We start from the raw sequence: 25,734 nt of genomic DNA on the forward strand, positions 1-25,734 counted from the left end.
GGTACCGGCCACAGTATCGACTGCTTGCCTCCGTGAGTGCTCCCTATAGCCCGCTACAACGCCGATGCAATCTCTGTCACCAGCCACTCTCCATGCACAGCACACTCTTCGTCTTTCTCTCTTGCTTTCAGCATCAACGCCGATGATGCCGATCTGGAGGACCTGGTGATGCCCAGCTTAGGACCCGCTAATGCCCAACACCTCTTGAATATGCTGGATTCCACTGAAGCACTCTGTTGGTATCGACCTTTTATGGGTTCCTAAGCCATTGTCTCAGTGCTGAGGAGGATGGAGCAGCGTTCTCGATACTGAAAACTCCAGGAACTTCGTCTTCTCGGGCTCGTCTCTCCACTCATTCCACACTGTTGGCTTTTCAGCCTTTCCAGTCGATGCAGACCTCCAGCCTACATCCATGGAAAGCGCCAAAGGACTATGTTGATACACAGGGCTTGGTGCGCGGAGGAGGTTGGGGAGATGCTTCTCAGGCACAGCTGTGCTCCCCGGACTACCATTGGATTACCAAGAGTATAGACTCTGGAAGGCCTGTCACCAGCTGTCGACTTCGATGGTGCCTATAGCCACCCAAGTGATGCCTCCACCATAATTACCTATACCGGCCGCTACTATGCTCTCTTATCGGCTTAGGTCACTCCATTGCCTACACCAACTGCTGTTGGGGTCTCGATGTCGACCCAAGTTAGGCCACTGAGAATAGATGAAGCTTTGGTATCTAAGCTCCCAATTCAGCTTGCTTGCATGTCTGCACAGACTGCGGAGGTACCTAAGCCTTGTCCTCAAAAGAGTCAACCCAACCAGACGGTGGTTCTTGACACCACTTTGTCTACTACTGAAATGGTCCCTAAGAAGAACGTTCTACTTCTTCTGGGTCACATACCGTAATCTTAATAGATTACTATGGTTTTGATTCATCTTCTACTAGCATAGGTTCCTCTGAACACCCTGACAGCTCCCCACTCAAGGTAGTGCCAAGTGACAACATGTTTCCTGATGAGATTTTATTTTATTTAACATATATTTATATCGCCCAAAATGCAAGTCTCTGGGCAGTTTACAACAAAACAATAAAAACAAATAAAAAGGTTAAAACATTACAACAATTTAAAATTTAAAATGTTAAAACTATTAAAAATCATCAAACTATTAAAACAGTATCTCTAATTAAAAGCCTGGGTGAACAAATGTGTCCTGACTGCCTTTTTTAAAGTTGTCAGAGAGAGGGAGGCTCTTATTTCAGCAGGAAGTGTGTTCCAAAGCCTCAGGGCAGCAATGGAGAAAGCCCGTCCCCGAGTAGCCACCAGACGAGCCAGTGGCAAATGCAAACGAACCTCTCCTGATGATCTCAGTGGGCAGAAAAAGACATTCTCTTAAATACCCAGGGCCCAAGCTATTTAGGGTTTTATAGATTATAATGAAGACCTTTTCTTTTTGCCTGGAAACTTATCGGCAACCAGTGTAGATCTTTTAAAATAGGAATGATATGGTCTCTCCAAGATGACCCAGAGACCAACCTGGTTGTCACATTCTGGACCAACTACAGTTTCCGAACTACATACAAAGGCAGCCCCACATAGAGCACATTGCAGTAATCCAGCCTGGATGTTATCAGCATATGTACCACCGTTTTGAGGTCGTTAATCTCAAGAATCAGACGCAGCTGGCATATCAGCCAAAGCTGATAAAAAGCACCTCTAGCCATATGTCCCAGGTTGACATGTCCCTCAACCTGGGACACCAGGGAGAGGTTCGGATTCAGAAGCCTCCTCAAACTGTATACTGTTCCTTCTTGGGAAGTGTGATCCCATCCAGAACAGGCAGAACAAAATTATCTCCTGAGTTCCGACCCCACGCAATAAGTACCTATGTCTTATCTGGATTCAGTCTGTTAGTTATCTCTCATCCAGCCCATCTCCACCTCCAGGCAGGCATTTAGGGAGTTTATTCCTTCTTCTGATGATGACATGGAGAAAAAGATTTAGGTGTCATCAGCATACTGATAACACCCTGCACCAAATCTTCTGATGATCTCTCCCAGCGGTTTCATGTAGATGTTAAACAACATCGGCTACAATATGGAGCCCTGAGGAACACCATACCAAGGTTCAGATTTTGAAGAACAGTCTCCGAGGGATACCATCTTGAATCTGCCCGAGAGGTAGGAGTGGAACCACTGGAAAGCCATGCCACCCACACCCAACCCCCTCAGACTCTCCAGAAGGATACAATAGTCGATAGTATCAAAAGCCGCCGAGAGGTCCAAAAGGACCAACAGAGTCGCACTTCCTGTGTCACTTCCCAATTGGAGATCATCCATCAGGCCAACAAATGCAGTCTACAACCCAGAGCCTGCTCGAAAGCCAGTCTGAAATGGGTCTAGTTTCATTCAAGACTGCCTGGATTTGGGAGGCCAGCACCCTCTCAATTACCTTGCCCAACCAAAGAAGATTGGAGACAGGCCTATAGATGCTTAACTCTGAGGGATCCAATGCAGGCTTCTTCAAAATAAGTCTAATAATTGTCTCCTTAAGGCAAGGAGGCATCCTGCCCTTCCCCAGAGAAGCATTTATGATCTTCTACTAGGCTTGCTGCATTCCTGTCACTGACAGATCTCTGAGATGGTGTCTGTGCTTGGATTGGAATTAAAGAAGCAAGATGTGGACGCAAGATGTGTCTATTACCCAACCAGTGAACCTCCCTATGCTGCCTGTAATCTCCAAGGCTTCTAAGTCACAGTGGGAAACTCCCCAAACTCTGCTCCCATCTCCAAGCACTTGGAGAATTTTTATAGAATTCAAGAGGAGGAAAATGACTTTTTATTAAAACATCCACTTCCAAAATCTGACGTTGTGGATTGCACCTTGTCTTCTAAAACCAGCAGGAGACATGGAGGGACAAAAGTTGGATGTCCTGGGCTGAAAAATCTACTCTACCTCCTGCCTGGCGGTAAAGATTGCAAATTACACTGCCTGCTTCACTAAATATGCTCACTCCCTCTGGGATGAGCTTTTTCAAGAACAGGCTGACCTCTCTCCAGAGTAACTTCTGGCCAAGTTCAATGACATCCATTCCAAAGTTACCCTCCTAACTAGACAGCAGTTGAGTAACATCAAGCACCTGGTAGAAACTGAATCTCGGACTTGGGCGACAGCTGGTTTGTTTGTTTTTTTGCTTTTACGGAGGCACGCTTGGCATAGCTCCACTGCACTTCAATCGGATATGAAAGATTGTGTGGAGGACTGGACCTTCGATGGGAAGGGTCTCTTCTGTGAAACCATGGAGTCCATATAAAAATAGAAATTTACGGGTAAGACATTTTTGGCTCTTTCCCAGGTGGACAGGAGAGACTTCCATAAGCAGTATCAGTGCTTCAATAGGAAGCACTTTAACAAAAAAATCCAGAGCCTCACAAGACACCCACCCGAAGGCTACCAAATTGGGCAAGCAACATCTTTGACCACGAGGTCAGTCCACCGAATCTCCTTGTCCAGGGGTCAACACCATTGACTTCTCTACAGCCTTCCATCTTAGCCAACCCCAACATCAGGCTGGCAAGTCATGCCTTTGTATGGTGCAACATAACATCGGATTGCTGGGTCCTTCACATAGTACTAACGGGCTACACGATAGAGTTCATGACCCTGCCACTGTTCAACGGGATCAAGTACACACCTCCATCCCTACTGCTGATGGAAGAATTTCAGACTCTCTTGGACAAAGGGGTGATATCGCCTCTTCAGTGTACAGATCAATGGTGGGGTTTTTACTCCTGCTACTTCTGAGTTCCAAAACAGGATGAGGGTCTTCAGCCAATCATGGACCTACAGTGGTTGAACCGTCACATGGACGTGTGTAAGATTTGCATGGTGACATTGCAGAACATTCTTCCTATCCTCCACGGGGAGGAGTGGTTTACAATGCATGATTTCCAAGACACATACTTGCGTATCAGGATCCAACACAATTGCCTCAGGTTCACATTGGGGCACCAGATCTTAGTACAACGTCCTCCTGTTTGGTCTGACAGTGGTGCTCTGTGTATTTACAAAATGCATGGCCATGATCATAATACACCTCCAGTCAAAGGGTTTTCCCTTCCTTGATGACTGGCTCCTGTCAGGAAGGATAAAGGATCAGTTAGCTTTGTGGGTCTCGACAGTCCTGAGCTTGCTTGAGGACCTACATAGGTGCTGTTCTCGATGCAGAGGCACAACAGGCTTTTCTGCCCATGGAGCGCTTCTTGCACATCAAGACCCTGATAACCACCTTCGTACCACAACCAAAACAGAAAGCTCACAAGATACAACTGCTGGGCCCAATGGCATCGTGTACCTCCACTGTGCACTATGCCAAACTTGAACTCGGGCGTCTACAGCTTTGGTTTCTGTCAGTTTTCCAGCCGAATGTGGACAGTGCTCAAATGCTGCTGACAATTCCTTACCGGATCCTGGTTTCACTCCAGTGGTGGATGAAAGAAGTCAACCTGCTGTCGGGAGTCCTCTTCCAAGTACCTCAGCTGTCTGCCTGGGTCACGACAGATGCTTCCCTGCAAGGCTGGGGAGCCCACCATAGGGATCTTCGAGCACAGGGTGTGTGGTCTCCAAACCAGTGCCAAATGCATATCAACTTTTTAGAGTTGCTGGCAGGGTTCCAGGCACTCAAGTCCTTCCAACCATGTCTGATGGACAAGGTGGTCCAAATCAGCCTGGACAATACTACAGCAATTGCTTATCTAAACTGCCAAGGAAGGACAGTCTCCCACTCCCTTTGCATGCTAAGCCTGCAAATTCAGAACTGAGCCATAGCACAGTAGATAACCCTGACCGCAATCAACATCAAAGGCCTGGAGAAGACCTTAGCGCATCATCTCAGCAGGTCACAACTTTTTCTTCACCAACACGAATGGGAGAGCAATCTGTAATACCTCCAGCCACTGTTCAGGATTTGGGGGACTCTAGTAATCAACTTGTTCGCAACATCGATGAACAATAAGTGCCCCCAGTATTGCTTGAGGACTGGCATCAGCCTCAACTCTAGAGGGAATGCCTTCCAATTCAACTGGGGTTGAAAATTGCAATATATCTCTCCTCCTTACCTTCTTACTCCTGCTACCTGGGCAAAGAGGCACATTTTTCATGTGGCGATTCTCTTTATTTAGCAGGGTGAGAGTAATTGGCCTATCCACCCCCACACAGTACTTCCAGTGACTGTTGCTGGTGTCTGTCTTATGTTAGATTGTGAGCCCTTCGGGGACAGGGAGACACCTTATCTATCTATCTATCTATCTATCTATCTATCTATCTATCTATCTATCTATCATTTTTCTATGTGAACTGCTTTGAAAACTTTTGTTGGAAAGTGGTATATAAATATTTGCTGTTGTTGAACAGAATTCTGGTGAAAATCCTGCAGGAGTCTGCAGATTGTATATTGATTGCTCCATGGTGGCCCTGGCAGCCATGGTTTCAACAGGCATTCAGACTGTCGCCACAGATGTCTTCCTGAACATGAGGATCTTCTGGTATAGGAAGGCAGAAGGCTCTGTCATCCTTACCTGCGAACCCAAAACTTGATTGCCTGGAAGATAGGCTTTTGAATTACATCCTCCTCAACGTTTGGAAGAAATCTACCCACGTTAACTACAACAGCAAGTGGAAGCGAATTAGGCTGTATACACAAAGGCATGGCTTTCTGCCTCATTCTGTTACTTCTCGCCAAGTCCTGCTATACCTCATGAACCTGAAGCAGCAGAGCTGGCCAACATTTCCATCAGAGTTCATTTGGCCACTATTTCTGTTCATCATCCTGGATGAAATGACAGCTTTCTTGCATCCAGACTCCAAAAGATTCCTAAAAGGTCTGAGCAACCTCTACCCACCTATTTGACGGCCTACTGAACAATGGAGCCTGTCCCTTGTTCTGTCTGCTCTAATGGAGGCCCTTCCTAAACTTGTGGCACTAAAGATGGCCTTTCTATTAGCCGTAACGTCAGCTTGGCAGGTCAGCAAACTAAATGCTCTTCACATTGATGTGCCGTGAACTCAATTTCATGAGGACAAGGTAGTGCTTTGCCTAGACCCTGAGTTTAAGCCTAAAGTGGTTACAGACTTTCACATCAACAGTGACATCATCTTACCTACCTTTTTCCAGAATCCCACGGTAGCTCTGACACGTTCCCTGCATTCTTTGGATGTGAGGTGTGTGTTCCTGTTCTACTTGCTGTTGACTTAGCCCTATAGAAGGACAAAACGCCTCTTTGTTGGTTACAAGGGCAAAGTGAAAGGATGCCAGATTTATAGACAGAGACATTCCCACTGGATTGTAGAACTAATCTTCCTGGCTGATGAACACCGAAAGTGGAGCCCTCAAAGACCATATGGACTCATTCTACTAGGGCTTATGCTTCTTCTGCTGCCCATTTGGTTGGCATTAAGATCAGGGACATCTGTACTGCAGCAACTTGGTCCTTTGAGTATACCTTTGTTAAGCACTACACACTGGACCTTCGCTCTTCAGTGCAGGCCAAATTCGGGAGGGGTGTGCTGAAAATGGTCTTACCTTAGCATACTACACCCACCTCTAGACTGACAATTGGTTAGACACTCACTTTGAGTGCAGTGGATCACGGTCCAGATAAACAGGTTGCTCACCTGTAACTATTGATCTGGAAGTGATCCGTTGTGACTCCCTCCCCCCGCCGGCCCCGCTGCAGTATGCGAAGTGACAAAACAGCTATATGACCTACCTTGTTGAGTTGTGGACTGTTTCCATACAATGGCTGTATCCAGATGTCCGTCCTTCAGGAACTGAGAAACTGCTAGCCCACCCAAACTGAAGAAGCGCACCACATACAGGGGCTGGGCTGAGCACTTCAAGGAGGTTGTCAATTCTGCCCAAATGGTCCCGTGCAGGTGCAGAATCCACTCTTATGACTGCAACCTGTTTTTCTGCTATTACAAATTTTGATTGCTGTCCAGTTCTTATTTTTACCATAAATATTCATAGTAGTAGTTAATCTCAGTTTAACCATAACGATGCGTGAAAAAATCTCTACAAGTCAGACTGCTAATAAGAAATAGAACTTAAACTTTCTGTCCTTGGATACTGGACTAAAATTTTATCATTGATTATAATTTTTTAAAAAAATTCTCTCTCTCTTCTCTTTCTTATTGCAGGGCCTCCAGTTGTTGGAGACTTGTTTCTTGAAGTAATCAGGGCATTTTATTCCTATTGCAAGGATACCATGGGTTCAGATCTTAAACTTAGCTACAGTCAAAGTGGCAATGTCCTTACCAGGTATGCTGTACTCCCTTTATAGTTCAAATTACCAGTAAACTTGCTAAGTAAATAAAGCACAAAAAACTAACTTTTTTGCCTTTATGGGTTTGTTTCTTTCCTTGAGACCTTCTGTTGTGACCACAGGTATTGTTATTGATCACCGTTCTTTGCATACAAGTGCCCAGTCATTAGATGCATTTTCTTGTAAGCAAATTCTGTTGAAATGAAGAAACTCTTCTAGGAGTTTAACGTATTGGATTCCTTTCATTTAATGTTTTGTCAAAGTCTTAGAACTATTAACTGTTGAACTTCTCAGCTCAATTTCAAATGAAATAAACTCAAGTTAATTAGGGCTTGATTCGAATCACATCTGGGTTAAGCTTGTTTAAATGTGGCTCCATTCCAAGCCAAAACCCGGTCATGCTTCCAATATTTTAACCAGCAGCTCTAGCTGTAGTATTGCGATTAAATCTTCAGCAGTGTCCCAACTTCAAAGGTGCATGAGAAATGTAGTTCCCGTGGATCCTGGTGTCCCTATAGGATTGTTAAGACTCACAGAAACTGCATCTTTCATGGATAGTTGCTAGAAGAAAGATGCTGTCGTAAGTGCGTGCAGCAGTAACTCATGGGACACATTGTTCCCATGACCCTACATGGACTAAATTACAAATGGATCTTTTATTCCTGAGAAGTTTATATAGCAGTACTGAAGTTTTAATGGAAGCTACACAGTGAGACCTCCCCATTTTGTAAGTTTGGATGCAAAAGTGGATGGCCAGCTTCAGGAGGGTTGACAATAGGCCTGGCCAATTTTGAGTTAGACTCAAACTTCAGAGAGGGTCTGAGTTCTCCTAATAATGGGTATGGGGTTTCAGGACTTGGCGTAGTTAGTTTCTGATCCCTCCAATTCCAAACTTCAGCACTGTTACTAGTTAGGATTAATTCTTAGAAAGGTATAAAGTGTTGAGAGCGTCTTCTTTTTAAAAGCATGTTTGAAACACAAATTAAGCAGTTATAAGAACCCTGGGTCTAATAGTTTAAAAAATATATTTACTGTTTGGTTATCTATTAGACTTCATTGACTCGCTTCCTTTTTTAGCGCAATAAAAGAAAACAAGAATGCATCTGAGATTGTTAAAACAGTTAATCTTTTGATCACATCGTTAAGCACTGACTTTCTTTGGGATTACATGACCAGATGTTTTGAAGACTGCTTCAGGTAAGTGATGCTTCCGTACTGTTGCTCTGCAGGGATAAAGCTGAGCAATCGATGTCCTGATAAATTAAGAGTTGAGCCGAGAGCAACTGATATCTTGATAGATTAGAGCACAATTAAATTAACTGAAGTCATTTTGCTGAATTCTAAAATTGTGGAAGTGTTCCCCAAATAACATACGTGATCTCGTGTAAGCTGTAAGACCTTTTTAAAAATCATTTGCACTTTTTTAAATTTGCAAATTTGTCCCATTTAGTCTGATCAAAAAATAGTCCCATGGTGTGAGTGACAATCCAGCTGCTATTAACCAAAGACAATTGAAGCATGTTAAGGCCAGTGATGAATTTTATGTTATGTGTAGTTTGACTATAAGAAGCCCAGTTCTTCTGCTATGACCTATTAATGTGGTAGTCCTCTAGGTGAGATCTTGCTGCTACAGTCCACCTATGATGAAAAGAATCTTGAGTTCTCAAATGCATACTTTCTCTTTCAGCGGCAGAAATAAATCGTTGCAGACACCACCACTGGCTAAGAACACTGGCACTCTTGCAACAGTTTCAGAACTCTGCACACTTCTGGTATTTCTTCTAGATGTGATACCATTGGTAAGTCAAAATATTTTATTTTTAATCAGTAGTACAATGATTTGTCTTGAGCCTTTCCAGGAAATCCAGTTCCTCAAAAACACAAGCTTTATTAGCTGGTTATCTTCTAGTCCATGGGCACTACTTTTTATTTGAAAGTGTGTTTTACTCAGAACTGCTGTCTTATGCACGTCTTTATCATGTGTTCTCAAGTCTTATTACTGAGCTTCATGTATTCTTTAAACTGTTCTGAAAAGGTGGGTTTTGCTTAACATCAAATTTGTGAAGAGAATTGATACCATGTAACAATACATCTAGGACTTCATTTGGGATATCTTCAAAACTTTGTCTTTACTAAAGGACAGTGTTGAACTATCTATGCCATGTTGTTTAGTCATTGGGTTGGATGGTGGTGGTGGTGGGGTGTCAGTAAAGCAATTTGTCTAATCTATCAGATTCCAAGACACCCTCTAGGAGTTTTTTTAGAAGTATACATGAATAAATGACCAAAAGAAATGTCTAACTTAAGTATTTGCTTGAAATGCCTTGTTTCTCTAGGAACTTTATTCAGAAGTACAGACTCTTTATCTGCCCCAGATGCTCAGCTATATGGTGCAATCTCTTCTTGAAAACATGGAAACCATAGGTTTACCAGAGCTCACTCATGCCTTGAGGACATGCTTCAAAGTTCTTAGCAAAGTGCAGATGCCCCCTTCCTACCTAGGTACTGAAACGGGCAGCTCAGACACTGTAGGTATTAAGACACTTGCTATTTAATACAGATTGTAAAGGAGTTGATCAAATCTTGATTGTATTGATTAGAGGCTATACTTTTTAGTGCTGTGATAGGACACTACACTTTTTCCTTTTCATAAGTATTAATATGGGTATATTTACTGTGTCACATTAAAGCTTGTGTCTCTTAATGTGTGAATAGCAATCTGACTGTTTAATATGACCTTATATGTTGGGAGGCCAATGCATGCAGAGGCTTTCTAGGATGCAGACTCAAATGGAAACTGGTTACTCAACTTCATACATTATGAGGGATACGAAGTTCAAACACAACTTGCATCGTAATATTCATAAATGTTTATACTATGTGGGGAGGGATTTAACTGCTTTAATTATTTTCATGTTTCAATTGTTTTTGTTTTTAAAGTTTGGTATTTTATGTAAGCTATCCAGACACACACATGTTGGGTGGTGTAGAAATGCACGAAATATGACTATTCATAGGCATATGAAGCAATATTAATATCATGAGAACTATCACAAATGGTTGTGTAATAGACTGTAAACTTAAGTAGTGATCAAGCATGTTAAACAGATTGAAGAGCAAATACTGCAGAGGTGGTGGTTGTTTTATATGTAACTGGGATTTTGTATGTAGGCCACCTTGTGAGACATTGTGTCTAAGGCAGGGTAATGTATAGTTTGCAATGTACTATGATTGTGCTTAATAAGCGCTCTTTAAATGTAGGTAAGTTGTATTGAAATGAATGTGACCAATTAATTGTGTCCAAATAAATGTGTCTAGGTTTGGTATGGTATAAAATCAGTTTGTTGGAAGAGAGAGGAAGGCAGTTGCTGCTTTCAGCTGTTCTTTCTTTGTTAGTGATCTTGTAGTGAAGCGGAATGATACTGGAGTTAGAAATTGGATAGGAACAAACTGAGTCAGGTGTTTGGGCAAAGCTGCCAACATACTTCATACAGCGCAACTTTGAAAACATCATTCAATATTTAATCATTGAACTTTGGACTTATTGGTAGAATATCCAGATCTCTTCCTTTTTTACGACCTCACAGATCTACAAGACTGCTTGTTTTCTTGCTGTGTTTAGAAAACTAAAAACTAAATATGACTTTGACTTTGAGTAGGAGAGGAGTAGTTCTGGACAGATTTAATCCACTTTTCTTTGCCATCCTTACTTATGAATACACATTAGTTCTATAGAAAAGTTACCTTCCACTCCATACCTCAACTCTAAAGATATTTACATTTGTACTTGCTTAAGTTATATGTTAAATGCTGTTGTGTTAAAAGTAAACCTCAAAATCCTTGCTTAGGGTCACACTTACTTGTATTAATTTCAGAGTCCTGTGAAGGAAGAGAACTGTGAAATGATCTCAGAAGTTAAGGTGCTTCAAAACGAAGATGACATTCCTTTTCCTCCCCTCAAATCTGAAGACAGTGGTATAGGTCTCAGTGCTTCATCTCCAGAGCTGTCAAAGCACTTGAGAATGCCAAAGGTGACCCCTGAGAGAGATGACGTCTGGAAAAAGGGTGGAAGCATGCAGAAGGCCTTGCACTCCATCCAGGAGCTAGTTGCAAAGTTTGCAAGTAAATACGTATTTGGTGTTCATTTACAAGATCCCAGTAATGGCAGTGTTTCAGCAGTGCTTGCAAGCAGAGGGGAGAAAAAAGGAAACAATTATCGAGCTACTGGAAATGCTGGCAAGAAAAGGAGCTCATGGGACTCAAAGCAAATTACTGTCCCTCAGTTTAAGCAGATGCTGTCAGACTTATTCACAGTTCGAGGATCACCATTTAAACAGAAAGGTCTGGAGCCTCAGTCTCATTCGGATGACCATGGTAGTTACAAGGGGAAAGAGGAGGAAGAATGGGACATTGACCAAGTCATGCTTGACTTGGGAGATACAAGAGAAGACTGCAGAGAGGCCTTTGCTGCTGTGTGCTACCTCTTGTTGGATTGTACAACATTTCCTGTCTATCTTTCGGAGGAAGAAACTGACCAGTTTTACCTGACTCTCTTTCAAGTGCCTGGTAAGAAGAGCATTCTGATTAGTATGAATTGCAGGTATCCTCATTCATAGAAGAATAGGCCTGCTATGTACCCTCAAAGGGGGTTTCCATGAGAACTGTCACAAATGGTAGTGTAATAGACTGTAAACCTATGTAGTGATAAAACATGTTAGACTGAAGAGCAAAAACTGCAGATGTAGTTTTATCTGTGACTGGGTTTTCGTATGTAGGCCACCTTGTGAGGCATTGTGCCTGAAAGGCAGGGTAAAACATTACCTTGTACCCTGCTTATGCTATTTTATGTTTTAAGTATTTATATTTGATATTTGATGTGGGCATCACTTTAATTGTTTCAAATAACCAGTTAATGATCATAGTAAAAATGTAGCTAAACGTATTGTGTCTGCTTTCCTCAGGAGGCTGCGATTCCAGTTTCCCACTATGGCTGAAATCACTGATGACAATATGTTGCTGTGTAAATGACTGCTACATTCAGAATGTGTCCATCTCTGTACTGCTAGAAGTAATCAACCATTCTCAGTCATTGGCACTGGTGATTGAAGACAGAATAAAGCGGTACAAGATTCCTGGGCAAAATCCCTTCTTTGGAAGACTGCAGATGATCACAGTACCACCTATTGCTCCTGGAGTTCTAAAGCTAATTGCAGAAAAAACTGATTTCTATCAGGTGTTGTACATATTTCAGTTAAAAATGCATGCATATCATAATATGATGGGCTTTCTGCAGACACGCATCATTGTTTGGACAGAAGTCTTATCTTATACACCATCACCATTGTTGTTACCTTAGATGGCTGAGTAGTGTTTTCCCTGCCATTGTCTAGCAAGCAATTGCAGTGTACTTCCCTCAGACCCAGTAGAATATCAGCTTTGCTGCTGAATAGGGATGGGCCCGGACCAGTCCGGAGGCCATTGAAATAGCCTCCAGACAGGACCGGAGCGGTCCGGTTCGGGTGGGGTGGGGACCTTTAAGAGCAGCGGGAGGGTTTACTTACCCCTCCCGCTGCTTTCCCGCTCTTTTGCCGTAATTCCAAGAGTAATTGGGGCGGCAGGATACCTCCCTGCCGCCCCTTCCCCGACGTTGCTGGGAAAACTCCCAGAAGTCCTTTGCACGGTGCGCACGTCTCTGTGATGTGTGCGCGCGCCGCGCAAAGGACTGCTGGGAGTTTTCCCAGCAACATCGGGGAAGGGGCGGCAGGGAGGTATCCTGCCGCCCCAATTACTCTTGGAATTACAGCGAAAGAGCGGGAAAGCAGCGGAAGGGGTAAGTAAACCCTCCCGCCGCTCTTAAAGGTACCCCCCCACCCCTGTGCCGGACCGCAGTTGGCGGTTCCGTGCACACCCCTACTGCTGAATAAGGCAGCAGTGGTGTTTGAATGCAGAGGAAAACAAAGAAAATACATCAGTGTGCTGGGATAGCATGAAATGAACAGTAATAGACTTTATCCAGAGTGCTCTACTGCCTGGGACTATCTGTAGAGGTAGTTGGGCATTCCAGTGATGACCGTCACTGATGGCTGAGAGTTGTTACAACTAGCTGAAAAGAAATAGAAACATGCTAATACAGCACATTTGATGCCCTGCTTCTTTGCCATGGCTCATTTTGAAAACTACTTTAAAAACTTAAGTAAGAACATAAGGAAATCCCTGCTGGATCAGGCCAAGGCCCATCTAGTCCAGTGTCCTGTTTCCCACAGTGGCCAGCCAGATGCCTCTGGGAAGCCTATAAGCAGGAGGTGAAGGCATACCCTCTCTTTTGCATCACAACTTAATATAAAATTAAGAAATCAAAAGCAAAGCACAATATATTTAACTGCCTTAAAAAAAATCTTCTCAGTTGTATTAATCCTCCCCCCCCCCGTCTAATTAAAGAGTGTTGCATTAAGCCAATGTAAAATAAGACATTTAAGAATGGAAGTAATTCTTACAGTATCTAGTGCTTGACAATTTGTGTTCTTGTTCACATTTATAAAACATTGCACTTTGATACAACGAAAGAGCATTCTATATACAATCTGATAATATGCAGTACAGAAAAGCATGCATTTTTTTTCAGTATAATGTAGCTTCCAGACCTTTATTCTATGTTTAAATATGCCAAATAAGTTCATTTGGAATGATCTTTAATTTTACTGTAGAGAGTTGCTCAAGTACTTTGGAATCAGCTAAACAAAGAAACAAGAGAGCATCACAACACTTGTGTAGAGCTGTTCTACCGTCTGCATTGTCTAGCCCCATCAGCTAATATTTGTGAAGACATTATCTGCCATGCATTACTGGACCATGATAAAGTAAGGCTTGTTTCTAGATCAGTGTCTTGTTAAAAATTGTGCAGTCTAACACAGTGCTCTGGTTTGGGGAGCCATCTGTGTGCCCCCATCCCCAGAATCGCTTCCTGTTGTCCTAGACTTCAACTGAAGAACTCCCGCCTCCTGAGGCACAACTCCACAAATAAATATAGATGTCATGTACCGAAATTGTTACATAATATTACAAATTCAAAAATGGCTCATTTCTTGAAACTACCATCATTTGCTAAAATCTATGCTGTTTTAAAACTTCTATTTTAATATTCTGAGATGCCTGTTCAAGTTCCCAGAAAACTGCTTTCTCCTACTGAGAATATCATCTTTCGTTTAAATTGGAGAGGCCCTTCCTCAAGCCACTTGTTCTATATCTTGCCTCCTGAGAAGGATATGAAATGTTGTGTGTAGGTTACAAATAACTATATAATGGAGGAATAGCCAAGCTGCTTTCTGGCAATAACAGTTTATGCATTCTTCTGATGAACGTTCACTAATCTGGCATTTGGGCTTAATTCCTTCAGTCAAGAAGGAATCAAAGTCAAGCTCTTACAAGAATATCAAGAACATGGTTTTTGTAAGGTTTCTGCCACCTTAAAAATGCCCTCAAAAATCAGATTTACTTATTCTGGGTCAGGTGCTTGTTGAGCAAATTAATTTTATGCTTTGTTAATATATGTAGGTTGCAATTATACTTTGGAAATCTGTCTGGCTGAATTCAAGCAATGTATCTGTATTCTAATGTGTTGGAGTTTCTTTCCTTAAGGGTACAAGGCTGGAGGCACTCTTCCGATTCTCTGTCATGTGGCATTTGACTAGAGAAATCCAAGGCAGCAGAGTCACTTCCCACAATCGATCTTTTGATAGGTATTGCAATGTTTAATTGTGTATATTTTGATAAACTTAGGTTTTCTGTTGCTTGAGCTGAAAACCTTTAAGGATATTGTTGATATTGATGGGTAGCTTCATTGCTACACCTAACATGTTCTCCTACAGATCATACACATCCTCAACATTTTTCAGCCATTTATGGCTGACCTTTACACTATATGATGTGAGGGGAACATCTTTGCATATATAACCACCCACATCTCCTCCAAGATAGTTGTGTACACCTAGAATGGGCAGACTTCAGGCTTCCAGAATCTACTCTTGTTTTTTACTAGAACCCTGAGGTCTGTAAGATGGAAAATAGTAGGTTGGGGAAATCTGAAAGTACACTTAGACTTAGTGACGAGACGAAGGCTTGTAGAAGTCAGAGCTTGGTCTCTGGCACTGAAACTTTGGCTTTGCATAATAATGCCTGATTCTTCATTAGGTTAATTATTGTTAGAGCACAATATTAGTTCTTGGAAGAAGGTGCTTAATTTTAAAATCTGTACTCCTGGAATTTTTTTAACCTGTCACTGCTTCTCTTGTATTGTTTTGGTAAGACTAAATTCAGAATTACCCAGCATATAGCAGATACTGTTTTCCAAAACTCCCTCTCAGTAGCATATAAGACCTGTTCACCTTTTAAGGGTTAGTAGGCACCTGTTTCAGCTAACTTCCAAGCCAAATACTTGCAGAACCTAATTATTTCTAAGTATAAAAGGGCTATACTATCTTCATCTTTGCTAGATGGGAGAATTAGATGGGCTCCTCATACTGATTAGGCCTCCTAGTCTGTCAAATGGGATTGGAACAGTAGTAAATCATTTGTTTTTTTGAAAATTGTGTCTATACCTGTGGCAAAGGCTAATTGACCCAATGATTGCTATTGTATCGCACCCCCTTCAGATAATAACAACTCTGTATCCGAAATCTTAGCTAAATTCTTGCTGATAGCTATGAGGATACAAGCCTAAATGATAAAATCTAATCATTCAGGGGCTTCTGGTATATATCCAATTCTCTTGTATCACATATACTTAGTAGCATACAGTATAGCCTTTTTTGTATTAAAAGGTTTAATTATGTCTTGCAGTGTTATGTAGCATGGCATCATTCTGGTTATTGAGATCTGTTGACTGGATTAATAAACTTGGAGCCATCTTTCCTCACTACTAATTATTGAGCAACAAACCCAAGAAGCACAGTTTTTTTTACCATTGATAGTGAAGCATGATAGTAACGCAATCTAAAGTTCACTGCTGTTCTTCACTCTAAGTTATCACTCCAGCATTGCTGCCTTGAATTAATATGTGTGTGATTTGTCCATTCAGGTCCCTGTTTGTTGTATTAGACAGTCTTAATTGTTCGGATGGGGCAATTAGTGCTGCAGCACAAGGTTGGTTAATACGAGCACTCTCACTCAATGATGTTGCACGAATTCTGGAACCGGTTCTACTACTTCTGCTTCATCCAAAGACACAGCGCACCTCTGTTCACTGTATCAAACAGAAAAACTCTGCAGGTAAGCTTGTGCTTAAAAGAACCATCAAAGGTCCAGTAGTATCCTGTTTCCCACAGTGTCATGCCAGTTTCCTCTGAAAAGCCCACAAGTAAGACATGAAGGTAGTAGCTTATTCCTGCAGTTTTGTCTCGTGGCAACTGCTATTCAGTGACATACTGGCTCTGAACATGGACATTCCTTTGAGCCATCATGGCTCTTTGCCGTGACTAGTCTCTTACAATAACTGCCTACAGGCAGCCACTCAGAACAGATGGCTCTGTTGAAAAGGAAAAATGCAGGCCACTCTCCTGATTCAGCTGATGATCAGATAGTGGGGCAAAGAGGTGGTGGTATCTGGGTGACCTCTTCTTCATTACTGAATGAGTGATCCTTCTTTGTTTTTCCAGAAGATGTGCATCACTGGTATAAAAAGAAAAGAGCTTCCTTCCAGGAGTCCTTGAGAACGTATGAACTACATGAAAGTAGTTCTGAAGAAAGTTTGCCCCTGAGTCAGTTTACAACTGTGGACAGGGAAGCTATTTGGGCTGAAGTCGAAAAAGACCCAGAGAAATGTCTGCAAAAAAATGAACTATCTGTCAATGAGCCTCTTTGGTGTGCAGAGTCACCCCAACTGATGGGTGATGAGGATAATAGTGAACACACAGAGTCTGCTGATACCAGCACAGGACCTGTTGACAGTGACAATACTTCATCCTTCTCTCCTTCTCTGGACCAGCAAGATATGAGCAATGAGGAGAACTGCAGTGCCTCAACAGAGGGCAAAGAAAGCATGAAGCATGTTGGATCTTCTAATGTTTATCCTCCTGATAGTTCCAGATCAAGTACTATGCTAAACTTGGTACGTGCAGATTCTGAGAAAACTCAGGCATCGGATTCTCTCTCCAGTGATGAGGAGGCAGATTTGGAACTTCAAGCGCTTACCACATCTAGGTTGCTAAAGCAACAGAAGGAAAGACGGGAGATAGTCGAGGCTCTGTTCAAACATGTTCTTTTGTATTTGCAGCCATATGATTCCAAAAGGGTCCTATATGCTTTTTCTGTACTTGAGGCAGTGCTCAAAACAAACCCTAGAGAGTTTATTGAAGCTGTAGCCACTACTAGCATGGATACTAGCTCCACAGCTCATCTGAATCTTATCTACAATCTTCTAGCCCGCCATCAGGAAGCTCTTGTGGGACAGAGCTTCTATGGAAAACTTCAAACTCAGTCACCAACTGTATGTCCCCATTCGTTACTAATAGAACTGCTGACTTACCTCTGTCTGAGTTTCCTGCGGTCTTATTATCCCTGTTACCTAAAAGTGGCCCACAAAGATGTGCTTGGAAATAGGGATGTCCAAGTCAAAAGTGTTGAAGTCTTGATCAGAATGATGACACAGCTGGCTACAATGGCCAAATCAACAGAAAGCAAGAATACAGAGTTTATACGCAACCTGCTTGAAAGATGCAAAATTCAAGAGTTTGTCCTTCTTTCTCTGTCTGCTTCTATGTATGTAACTCACAAGCACTATGACCATATGATGGCTGATAAGACAAATGGCTTAAGTGAAGACTCTGTCCTTGAAGAGAGCCTCATCAGTTTTGGTCACAATCAAATCTGGAGTGAACACCCTTTACAGATTGAACTGCTTAAACTTCTGCAAGTGCTTATAGTCTTGGAGCATCACCTTGGACAGACTCAGGAGGAACTGGAGAACCAGCTAGGCCTATCTAAGGAATGGCAAAGGGCCCTTAACTTTCAGGAGGCGATTAGTGCTATGCAGTATGTGCACCCACACCCTATAACTTCTCAAGGATTATTTGTGTCTGCTGTAGTACGAGGCCTGCAGCCTGAGTATGGGTATGGCATGCATCCAGCTTGGGTGGGCTTGGTTGCATATTCCTTGCCCTACTTTGGGAAATCTTTAGGCTGGACTGTGGCACCATTTATTGTACAGATATGCAAGAACCTGGATGAACTTGTCAAACAATATGAACACGAAACTCTGAAGATGTCATCGAAGGGATCTGTGAGGTAAGGAGATGTCCATTTGTGAAGGTTCTTCTGTTTTTCTCTTTTTGTTAATTAGCTTCTGGCCAGCATGTCATGCAACTTCACACGTGCTGTAATATATCGGGTAGTGCTTGATTTGTTGAAGGTCACATGCAGTCAAGATTTACAGCTATAGATGAGTTTCAAAGAATATAAATTTAGGTAGGCATGTAAACTAAAACTTACATCCTACTTACCCACCATTACCACCCAAGAAGCCTGCCACAGGAACTATGAATTTCTCTACTGTAATTCTCTGCACTCAGCTCTCACCACCTAGTGAAATCTCTGCATTCGGCTCTTTTGACCTTTTGCTGTAAAGAGTTAAACAATTGGAGAAATCTCCTTGGATAACTAAGTAGCAGCAGATAGCTGGTGGCTGCAGAGAAAGGACCAGGACAGTGTGGAGAAGTAGTTATCACTAATAGAACTGAGTAGGGATGTGCACGGAACCACACCAGGTGGCTCGATGGCGGTGGGGGGGGTCACACTTTAAGGGCGGGGGAAGGTGCACTTACCCCTCCCTCCGCTTTTCCCTCCGCCGGCGCCCAGTATTTTTCAAGTCATACAGGGTGGCAATGTACTTTCCTGCCACCGCGTTCGCTCTTTGGCCAGAAGTTGATGGTGAGTGCCCGCATGCTAGGCAGGCGCACGGGCGCTTGCGATGTGCTTGCGCTCGCATGCACACTAGCCACTTCCGGCCAAAGAGCAAATGGGGAGGCAGGGAAGTACACTGCCACCCCGTAGGACTTGAGAAATACTGGGCGCTGGTGGGGGGAAAGCGGAGGGAGGGATAAGTGCACCTTCTCCCACCCTTAAAGTGCAACCCCCGCTGACTTCGAACCGACCGGTTCTTGAACCTGTTCAGAGGCCCGTAAAAGGGCCTCAAGACAGGTTCATGCACATCCCCCGAACTGAGGTGGGAGCCTGCTATAAATTGCTGTTTATAAGACTGAAATAACTCTTTGAACTGACCTTCTTTTCCAAAGCATCAATTCTAAGAGGGAGAATATTACACCAGATTACCCTCTAACTCTTTTGGAAGGACTAACTACTATTGGCCATTTTTGTCTCTTGGATCATCCAAACCAAATGAAAAAGGTAACCATTTAGTTTTTTATTTCGGCATTTGCCATGACTTTCCTAGTACATGTTTGGAAGTTTATGCTTGCAATTATCAGAACACATTGGATCAAATGGCAACTGCATGTGAATTTTAAGGGTTTTCATTAACAGTGCTGCTTAACTTCTTAAAACTGAAATGGAATCAAGTAATTATCACGCTGGGATAGCAGAATCTCTTGCCATCAGGGCAAGATAAAGACGAATTAGCAGTTTTCTTGGAAGTGGTCTATCATTTCATCTCAGCACGCTACATGGTTTATGTGTATGTGGTATTAAAAAATAGCCATTTGTATATGGGAGGGTAGAATTTAGAAACATAGGATGCTACCTTATACCAAGTCAGACCACTGGCCCATTGAGCTCAGTATAGTCTCTCCAAGATTTCAGGCAAGAGTCTTGCTCAGCCCTACATGGAGATGCCAGGGATTGAACCTGGGCCTTTCTGCATGCAAAGCAAATGCTCTACCACTGAGCTACAGCCCCATCCTCAACAGTTAGTTTCCCATCAAGGCACTGACCACATCAAGACCTGCTTAGCTTCAGCAAGGTGGCTGTATTATGCACGCTTGGACCATGTTCTGGGACTAGGTGTTGCGTTTTGAGGATGTTGGTGTTATATATGTTATATGTTGGAAATCTTCAAAACAGGGGTTCAGTTCCTACTACCAAGTTCCACTCTGGGTGTAAACTAGCAGTGATCAGCAAAGAGGCCTGCATCATTTAAAGGGACAGTGCACCTTTAGAATAGCAGATGTGAATTCCACTGGGGAGGAGCTAGGGATAAATTGACCATTGGTTGGAATACAAAGTTGAATCAACTAATACAGGCCTGCTCCATTTAGGCCCCCCCAGCTGTTTTCGGACTACAACTCCCATAATCCCTAGCCACAGTGGCCAAATAACCAGGGATGATTGGAATTGTAGGCCAACATCTGCAGGAGGACCGAAGTTAAGCAGCCCTGAGCTAATCCATACTATTCCCTTAAATGAAACAGCAACAGCATCCACGCTAGTTCAAGTATCCATTGTTTACTAGTCTGAATACTATCCATTGTTTAGAATTTTGTATATCTATAATGAAGATTTGTGTGTGTGTTTCTTCCTAGTCGCCACTGAGTGCGGATCCTACAAGCCTAAGGAATGCCAGGAATGCCATTTTGGAAGAGCTGCCCTGTATCATTAACACCATGTCCCTCCTTTGGAGTGTCATAAAAAAGGAAGAATCTCAAAAAAGACCAGCTGACTTTCTTGGAACAAAAGGCTCCTCTTCCGTTTACTTTAAGGCAACCAAAGTACGAATCCTACAGTAAGCTTGAGTGATCTTTTCTTGTAGGTAGCATGCTCCATGAGTGGTCATTCAACAACAATGTTGGGGGGGGGAAATTCAGATAAGAAATTGCTTGTGTTTATAGGCATCTTGAAAATGATTTTACAGTGTTTTGTATTGGTCAGTTGCAAAGGTTACATTCAATTTCAAAACTTAAACTGCCTTTGGGTTTTGAAAAAATATAACTTACATTGTTGTTGTACTGTGTCTGTGCAAACGGTTAGAAAATTCCTAGAAAATTCTTTAACAATTGTTCTCAAATGCTTCTGGCTTTTCTGTTTAGGATTCTAGTACTTGTCTGAAGAAGTTGCTTTCTTTATTGTTAAATCCTTAGGCCCAAATAGGGATGTGCACACACCGTGTTCGAGCACATTTTGGGAGCAGGGCCCGGGAGCTAAAAGAAAGAGGAGAGCAGGTCCTTACTTGCTCTCTGCCGCCCCATTCAGCTTCCTGCTGGGGTGGCACATATCCCTAGAAGCCCCATGCGGCGTCCGCGTGGATGCCATGTGCATGCTGCTGATACTGCACGAGGCTTCAAGGGATACATGCCACCCCAGCAGGAAGCTGCATGGGGCGGTGGAGAGCAGGTAAGGACCTGCTCTTCTCTTTCTTAAAGCTTCTGGGCCTTGCTCCAAAAATGTCCTCAAACCTCGGTTCGTGCACATCCCTAGCCCCAAATATTCACCATTTAATTTTCTGCTAGTTTAGTTCCATGTGTCAGAAGGCTGCTGAAAAAGATAACTTCCTCTTCTAAGGATTTACAACATTTACAATGCAAACAATAAATCTAGTTGTGTAACAACCGCAGATATAAAGTTTTTGTACTGTACCTATACCTTTTTTTTTTAACAGAACATTCTGTACCTGCAGACATGTTCAGTGACTTTTAGCTCTAATCTAAATATGTTTATTCCCAAGTCCTAGTATGTTCAATGGGAGTTGTTCCTACTGCTGGGAGCAAGTTGTCCCTGAGTCAGTGGATCTCTTTTTACAAGTATATGCAGACATGATACAGCAGAAGCACCTCCTGTAGGAAGCCACATGGGTCAGGCAGTGGCCTCAGGTGATGGGAGGAGAGCTGGTCTTGTGGTAGCAAGCATGACTTGTCCCCTTAGCTAAGCAGGGTCTGCCCTGCTTGCATCTGAATGGGAGACTTGATGTGTGAGCACTGCAAGATATTCCCCTCAGGGGATGAAGCCACTATGGGAAGAGCAGAAGGTTTCAAGTTCCCTCCCTGGCTTCTCCAAGATAGGGCTGAGAGAGATTCCTGCCTGCAACCTTGGAGAAGCCACTGCCAGTCTGTGAAGACAATACTGAGCTGGATAGACCAATGGTCTGACTCAGTATATGGCAGTTTCCTATGTTTCTATGAGTGCACCGTGAGCAGCAAGTATGGATAACCTGACCCCACCTCCACCCTGCCGCGGGCATCACCACACCTGCCTGTTGCTGCCAACCCTGCCTCATACCCACTACCTCTGTTGCCCATTTGGGGTGTTTTCCCCTTCTTTGGCCCCACGTGAACATTGGGCACATTGCTTCCCCTCAAGCAGTGAAAGGCATCCAGCCCTATGAATCAAGATTCTTTACTTTCTCTTCTCAACAGCAGTGACATCGCAACACCGCATTTCCAAAACAGCCTCCATTGTAGTGTGGGGAAACTACTGCTCTGAATAAGATCAAAATCCCCACTCTGCATCTAGCTCTTGATGATATTTGTCTATCAGGATCCAGTGTCACAGGAATCTGTAAGCAAGGATTTACTGACGTAGAGACAAAACATCTGATGAAAAATAGTGTATTCTAGCTTATTGTGTTTTATCAGTGTGTGCTATTTGAAAACTAATCCTATATGCATAGACTAAATTGATTCCAGATCAATTCTACAAGAAACATTTGACATTCATTTTTCTTTTTAATAGACATTAAAGAAGAAAATCCTAGACTTCTTGAATCCCCTCACTGGTCAGCTTGGAGTGCAACTAATAGCTGCAGTAGCAGCGGTGTGGAGCAGCAAAAAATCTCATAAGCATCAAAGCAAGTCAAAGGTAAAAAGAAATTGTTGTTAATGAAGTGCTTATATACCATTTTTCAACAGCAACAAAAATATCAAAATGGCATACATTGCAAAATGAAAATGGAGCGCTGTCCCAGGGCTTATAATCCCCCAAAAAAGAGATGCAAGGAAAACACCAGTAAACAACAACTGAGGGAGAGGCTATGCTGGGTTGAACAGGGACAATTGCTTTTCTCCTGCTTTTCAAGAGAACGGCCACTTTCAGGAGTGTCTCCTTGCCCAGTTAGTGAGGACAGTGATGCAGTATAATGACCTTGAATTAACTACTGAATTTATTATCTTGCAGATATGAATAGCAGTTTTGCAAATAATGAATTAGTTCACATTTTTAGATGTTCAAATGAAACAGACTGTTTATTTGGCCTCATTCTCCATAAGCAGGAAAAAATAAGTCAGATAGGGACATTGATTGATTGATTGATTAAGTGCTATCAGGTTGGTGTCGACTCTTAGCGACCACATAGATAGATTCTCTCCAGGATGATCCATCTTCAACTTGGCCTTTAAGGTCTCTCAGTGGTGCATTCATTGCTGTCGTAATTGAGTTCATCCACCTTGCTGCTGGTCATCCTCTTCTTCTCTTTCCTGCAATATTTCCCAGCATTATGAACTTCTCAAGGGAGCTGGGTCTTCGCATAATGTCTCCAAAGTATGATAGTTTGAGCCTGGTCATTTGTGCCTCTTTGTGAAAATTCTGGATTGATTTGTTCTATGATCCATTGGTTTGTTTTCATGGCTGTCCATGGTATCCTCAAAAGCCTTCTCCAGCACCAAAGTTTAAAAGCGTCAATACTTTTTCTCTCTTGCTTCTTCAAAGTCAATTTTTCGCATCCATACAGCATCACAGGAAAAACCGTTGTGTGAACTATTCTAATCTTTGTAGGTGTAGACATGTCACGGCATCTAAATACCCTTTCCAAGGCCTTCATTGCAACCCTACCAAGTGCTAGTCTGTCGTATTTCTTGACTGCTTGTTCCTTTACTGTTGTTGGTTGATCCTAAAAGGCAGAAGCTATCTACCACTTCAGGTCTTCATTATCAATTCTGAGGCTGGTTGCTGTACCCATTGTCATTAGTTTAGTCTTCTTGACATTTAGTCGTAGTCCCATTTTTTTCACTGTGCTCCTTGACTTTCATTACTAGAGCTTGGAGATCATCCGCATTCTCAGCTATCAGAGTGGTGTCATCAGTGTAGAGCAGGTTATTGATGTTTCTTTCTCCAGCTTAAAACCACGCTCATCTTCTTCCAATCCAGCTTCTTTCAGTATATGTTCAGCATATCAGTTGAATAAAGTATACAGCCTTGTCTTACTCCTTTGCCAATCTGGAACCAGTCTGTTTCACCATGGTCCGTCTGGACTGTGGCTTCCTGTCCTGTGTTTAGGTTTCTCATGAGAACAATAAAATGTTCCGGGACGCCCATTTTCCTAAGGATATTCCACAACTTGACATGGTTGATGCAATTGAAGACCTTTCTGTAGTCAGTAAAGCACATATAGATTTCTTTTTGGTATTCTTTGGCTTTCTCAATTATCCAGCGTGCATCAGCAACGATGTCTCTTGTTCCTTAGCCTTTTCTGAAACCAGCTTCAATATCCGGCATTTCCCTTTCCATGTAGGGCTCTAATCTGTGTTGGATGATCCTGAGTATTATTTTGCTAGTATGTGAAATTAAGGATATTGTGCAATGGTTTGCACAATCTGTTATGTCTCCTTTCTTTGGTATGGGTATGTAGACTGACGTCTTCCAATCTGTTGGCCACTGTGTCATTCTCCAAATTTGCTGGCATTGTTTGGTTAGAGCCTTGACTGATTCTTCTTTGGTTGCCTGCCATATTTCTATACCTATTCCATCAATTCCTGTAGCCTTCAGACTTCGTAATGACCAGAGTGCTCATCTGACTTCATCTTCCTGTACTAGAGGTTATTGCAAGTAGGGAATATCTTCTAGAGTATCTTGGATGTTGATGTCCCTGCTGTACAGATTTTCTGTATACTCCTTTGTGGTGTAGTGGTTAGAGTGCTGAACTAGGACTGGGGATCCCAAGTTCAAATTCGCATTCACTCATAATACTTGCTGGGTGACTCTGGGCCATTCACTTTTCTCTCTGCCTAACCTACTTCACAGGGTTGTTGTAAGGAGAAACCTAAGTATGTAGTACACCACTCTGGGATCCTTGGAGGAAGAGCAGGATATAAAATGTTTTTTTTTTTAAATCTGTTTGATTTTCTCTGTTAGAAACGTAGGAAGCTGCTTTGTACCAAGTCAGACCTTTCGTTTATGTACACTGACTGGCAGTGGCCCTCCAAGGTTTCAGGCAGGAGTCTTTGCTAGCCCTACCTGAAATTACCAGGGAGGACCTTCTGCATACAGTACAGATGCTGTACCATTGAGCTGTGCCCCCATCCCCTAATGAAGTGCTCTCTGCAGAAAACCCAGCCATAGTGGTTATCAACAGAGCATCAAAGGCTTTTATTCTGAAGCAATTCTTCTTTGAAATTAGACTGACAACCTTTAATCGATATAGTTTATAGGTTATTCAACTAATGCTTTAGTTGATTAATAAGTGAGAGCAAGATTATCATGCTGTGTCT

The 25,734-nt window shown here is 42.6% G+C and overlaps 1 protein-coding gene across 3 annotated transcripts in view; it reads left to right on the plus strand.

Moving 5' to 3' along the window:
* Nucleotides 1-25,734, plus strand: part of DOP1B (DOP1 leucine zipper like protein B) — a 111,088-nt gene that overhangs the window by 41,063 nt on the left and 44,291 nt on the right. For 2 of the 3 annotated variants that reach the window (XM_053305279.1, XM_053305281.1), the window contains 13 exons: nucleotides 7,191-7,311; nucleotides 8,393-8,512; nucleotides 9,003-9,114; nucleotides 9,652-9,843; nucleotides 11,191-11,881; nucleotides 12,277-12,548; nucleotides 14,020-14,172; nucleotides 14,951-15,051; nucleotides 16,389-16,579; nucleotides 16,966-18,592; nucleotides 19,600-19,711; nucleotides 20,842-21,027; nucleotides 22,985-23,110. In XM_053305279.1, coding sequence (XP_053161254.1) covers nucleotides 7,191-7,311; nucleotides 8,393-8,512; nucleotides 9,003-9,114; nucleotides 9,652-9,843; nucleotides 11,191-11,881; nucleotides 12,277-12,548; nucleotides 14,020-14,172; nucleotides 14,951-15,051; nucleotides 16,389-16,579; nucleotides 16,966-18,592; nucleotides 19,600-19,711; nucleotides 20,842-21,027; nucleotides 22,985-23,110 — 4,004 coding nt within the window. The remainder of the gene's footprint in view (nucleotides 1-7,190; nucleotides 7,312-8,392; nucleotides 8,513-9,002; nucleotides 9,115-9,651; nucleotides 9,844-11,190; nucleotides 11,882-12,276; nucleotides 12,549-14,019; nucleotides 14,173-14,950; nucleotides 15,052-16,388; nucleotides 16,580-16,965; nucleotides 18,593-19,599; nucleotides 19,712-20,841; nucleotides 21,028-22,984; nucleotides 23,111-25,734) is intronic. The other variant, XM_053305280.1, reaches the window with a different exon arrangement.

The sequence above is a fragment of the Hemicordylus capensis genome, chromosome 3 (genome assembly GCF_027244095.1).
Source record: "Hemicordylus capensis ecotype Gifberg chromosome 3, rHemCap1.1.pri, whole genome shotgun sequence".
In the NCBI taxonomy this organism is placed as follows: Eukaryota; Metazoa; Chordata; class Lepidosauria; order Squamata; family Cordylidae; genus Hemicordylus; species Hemicordylus capensis.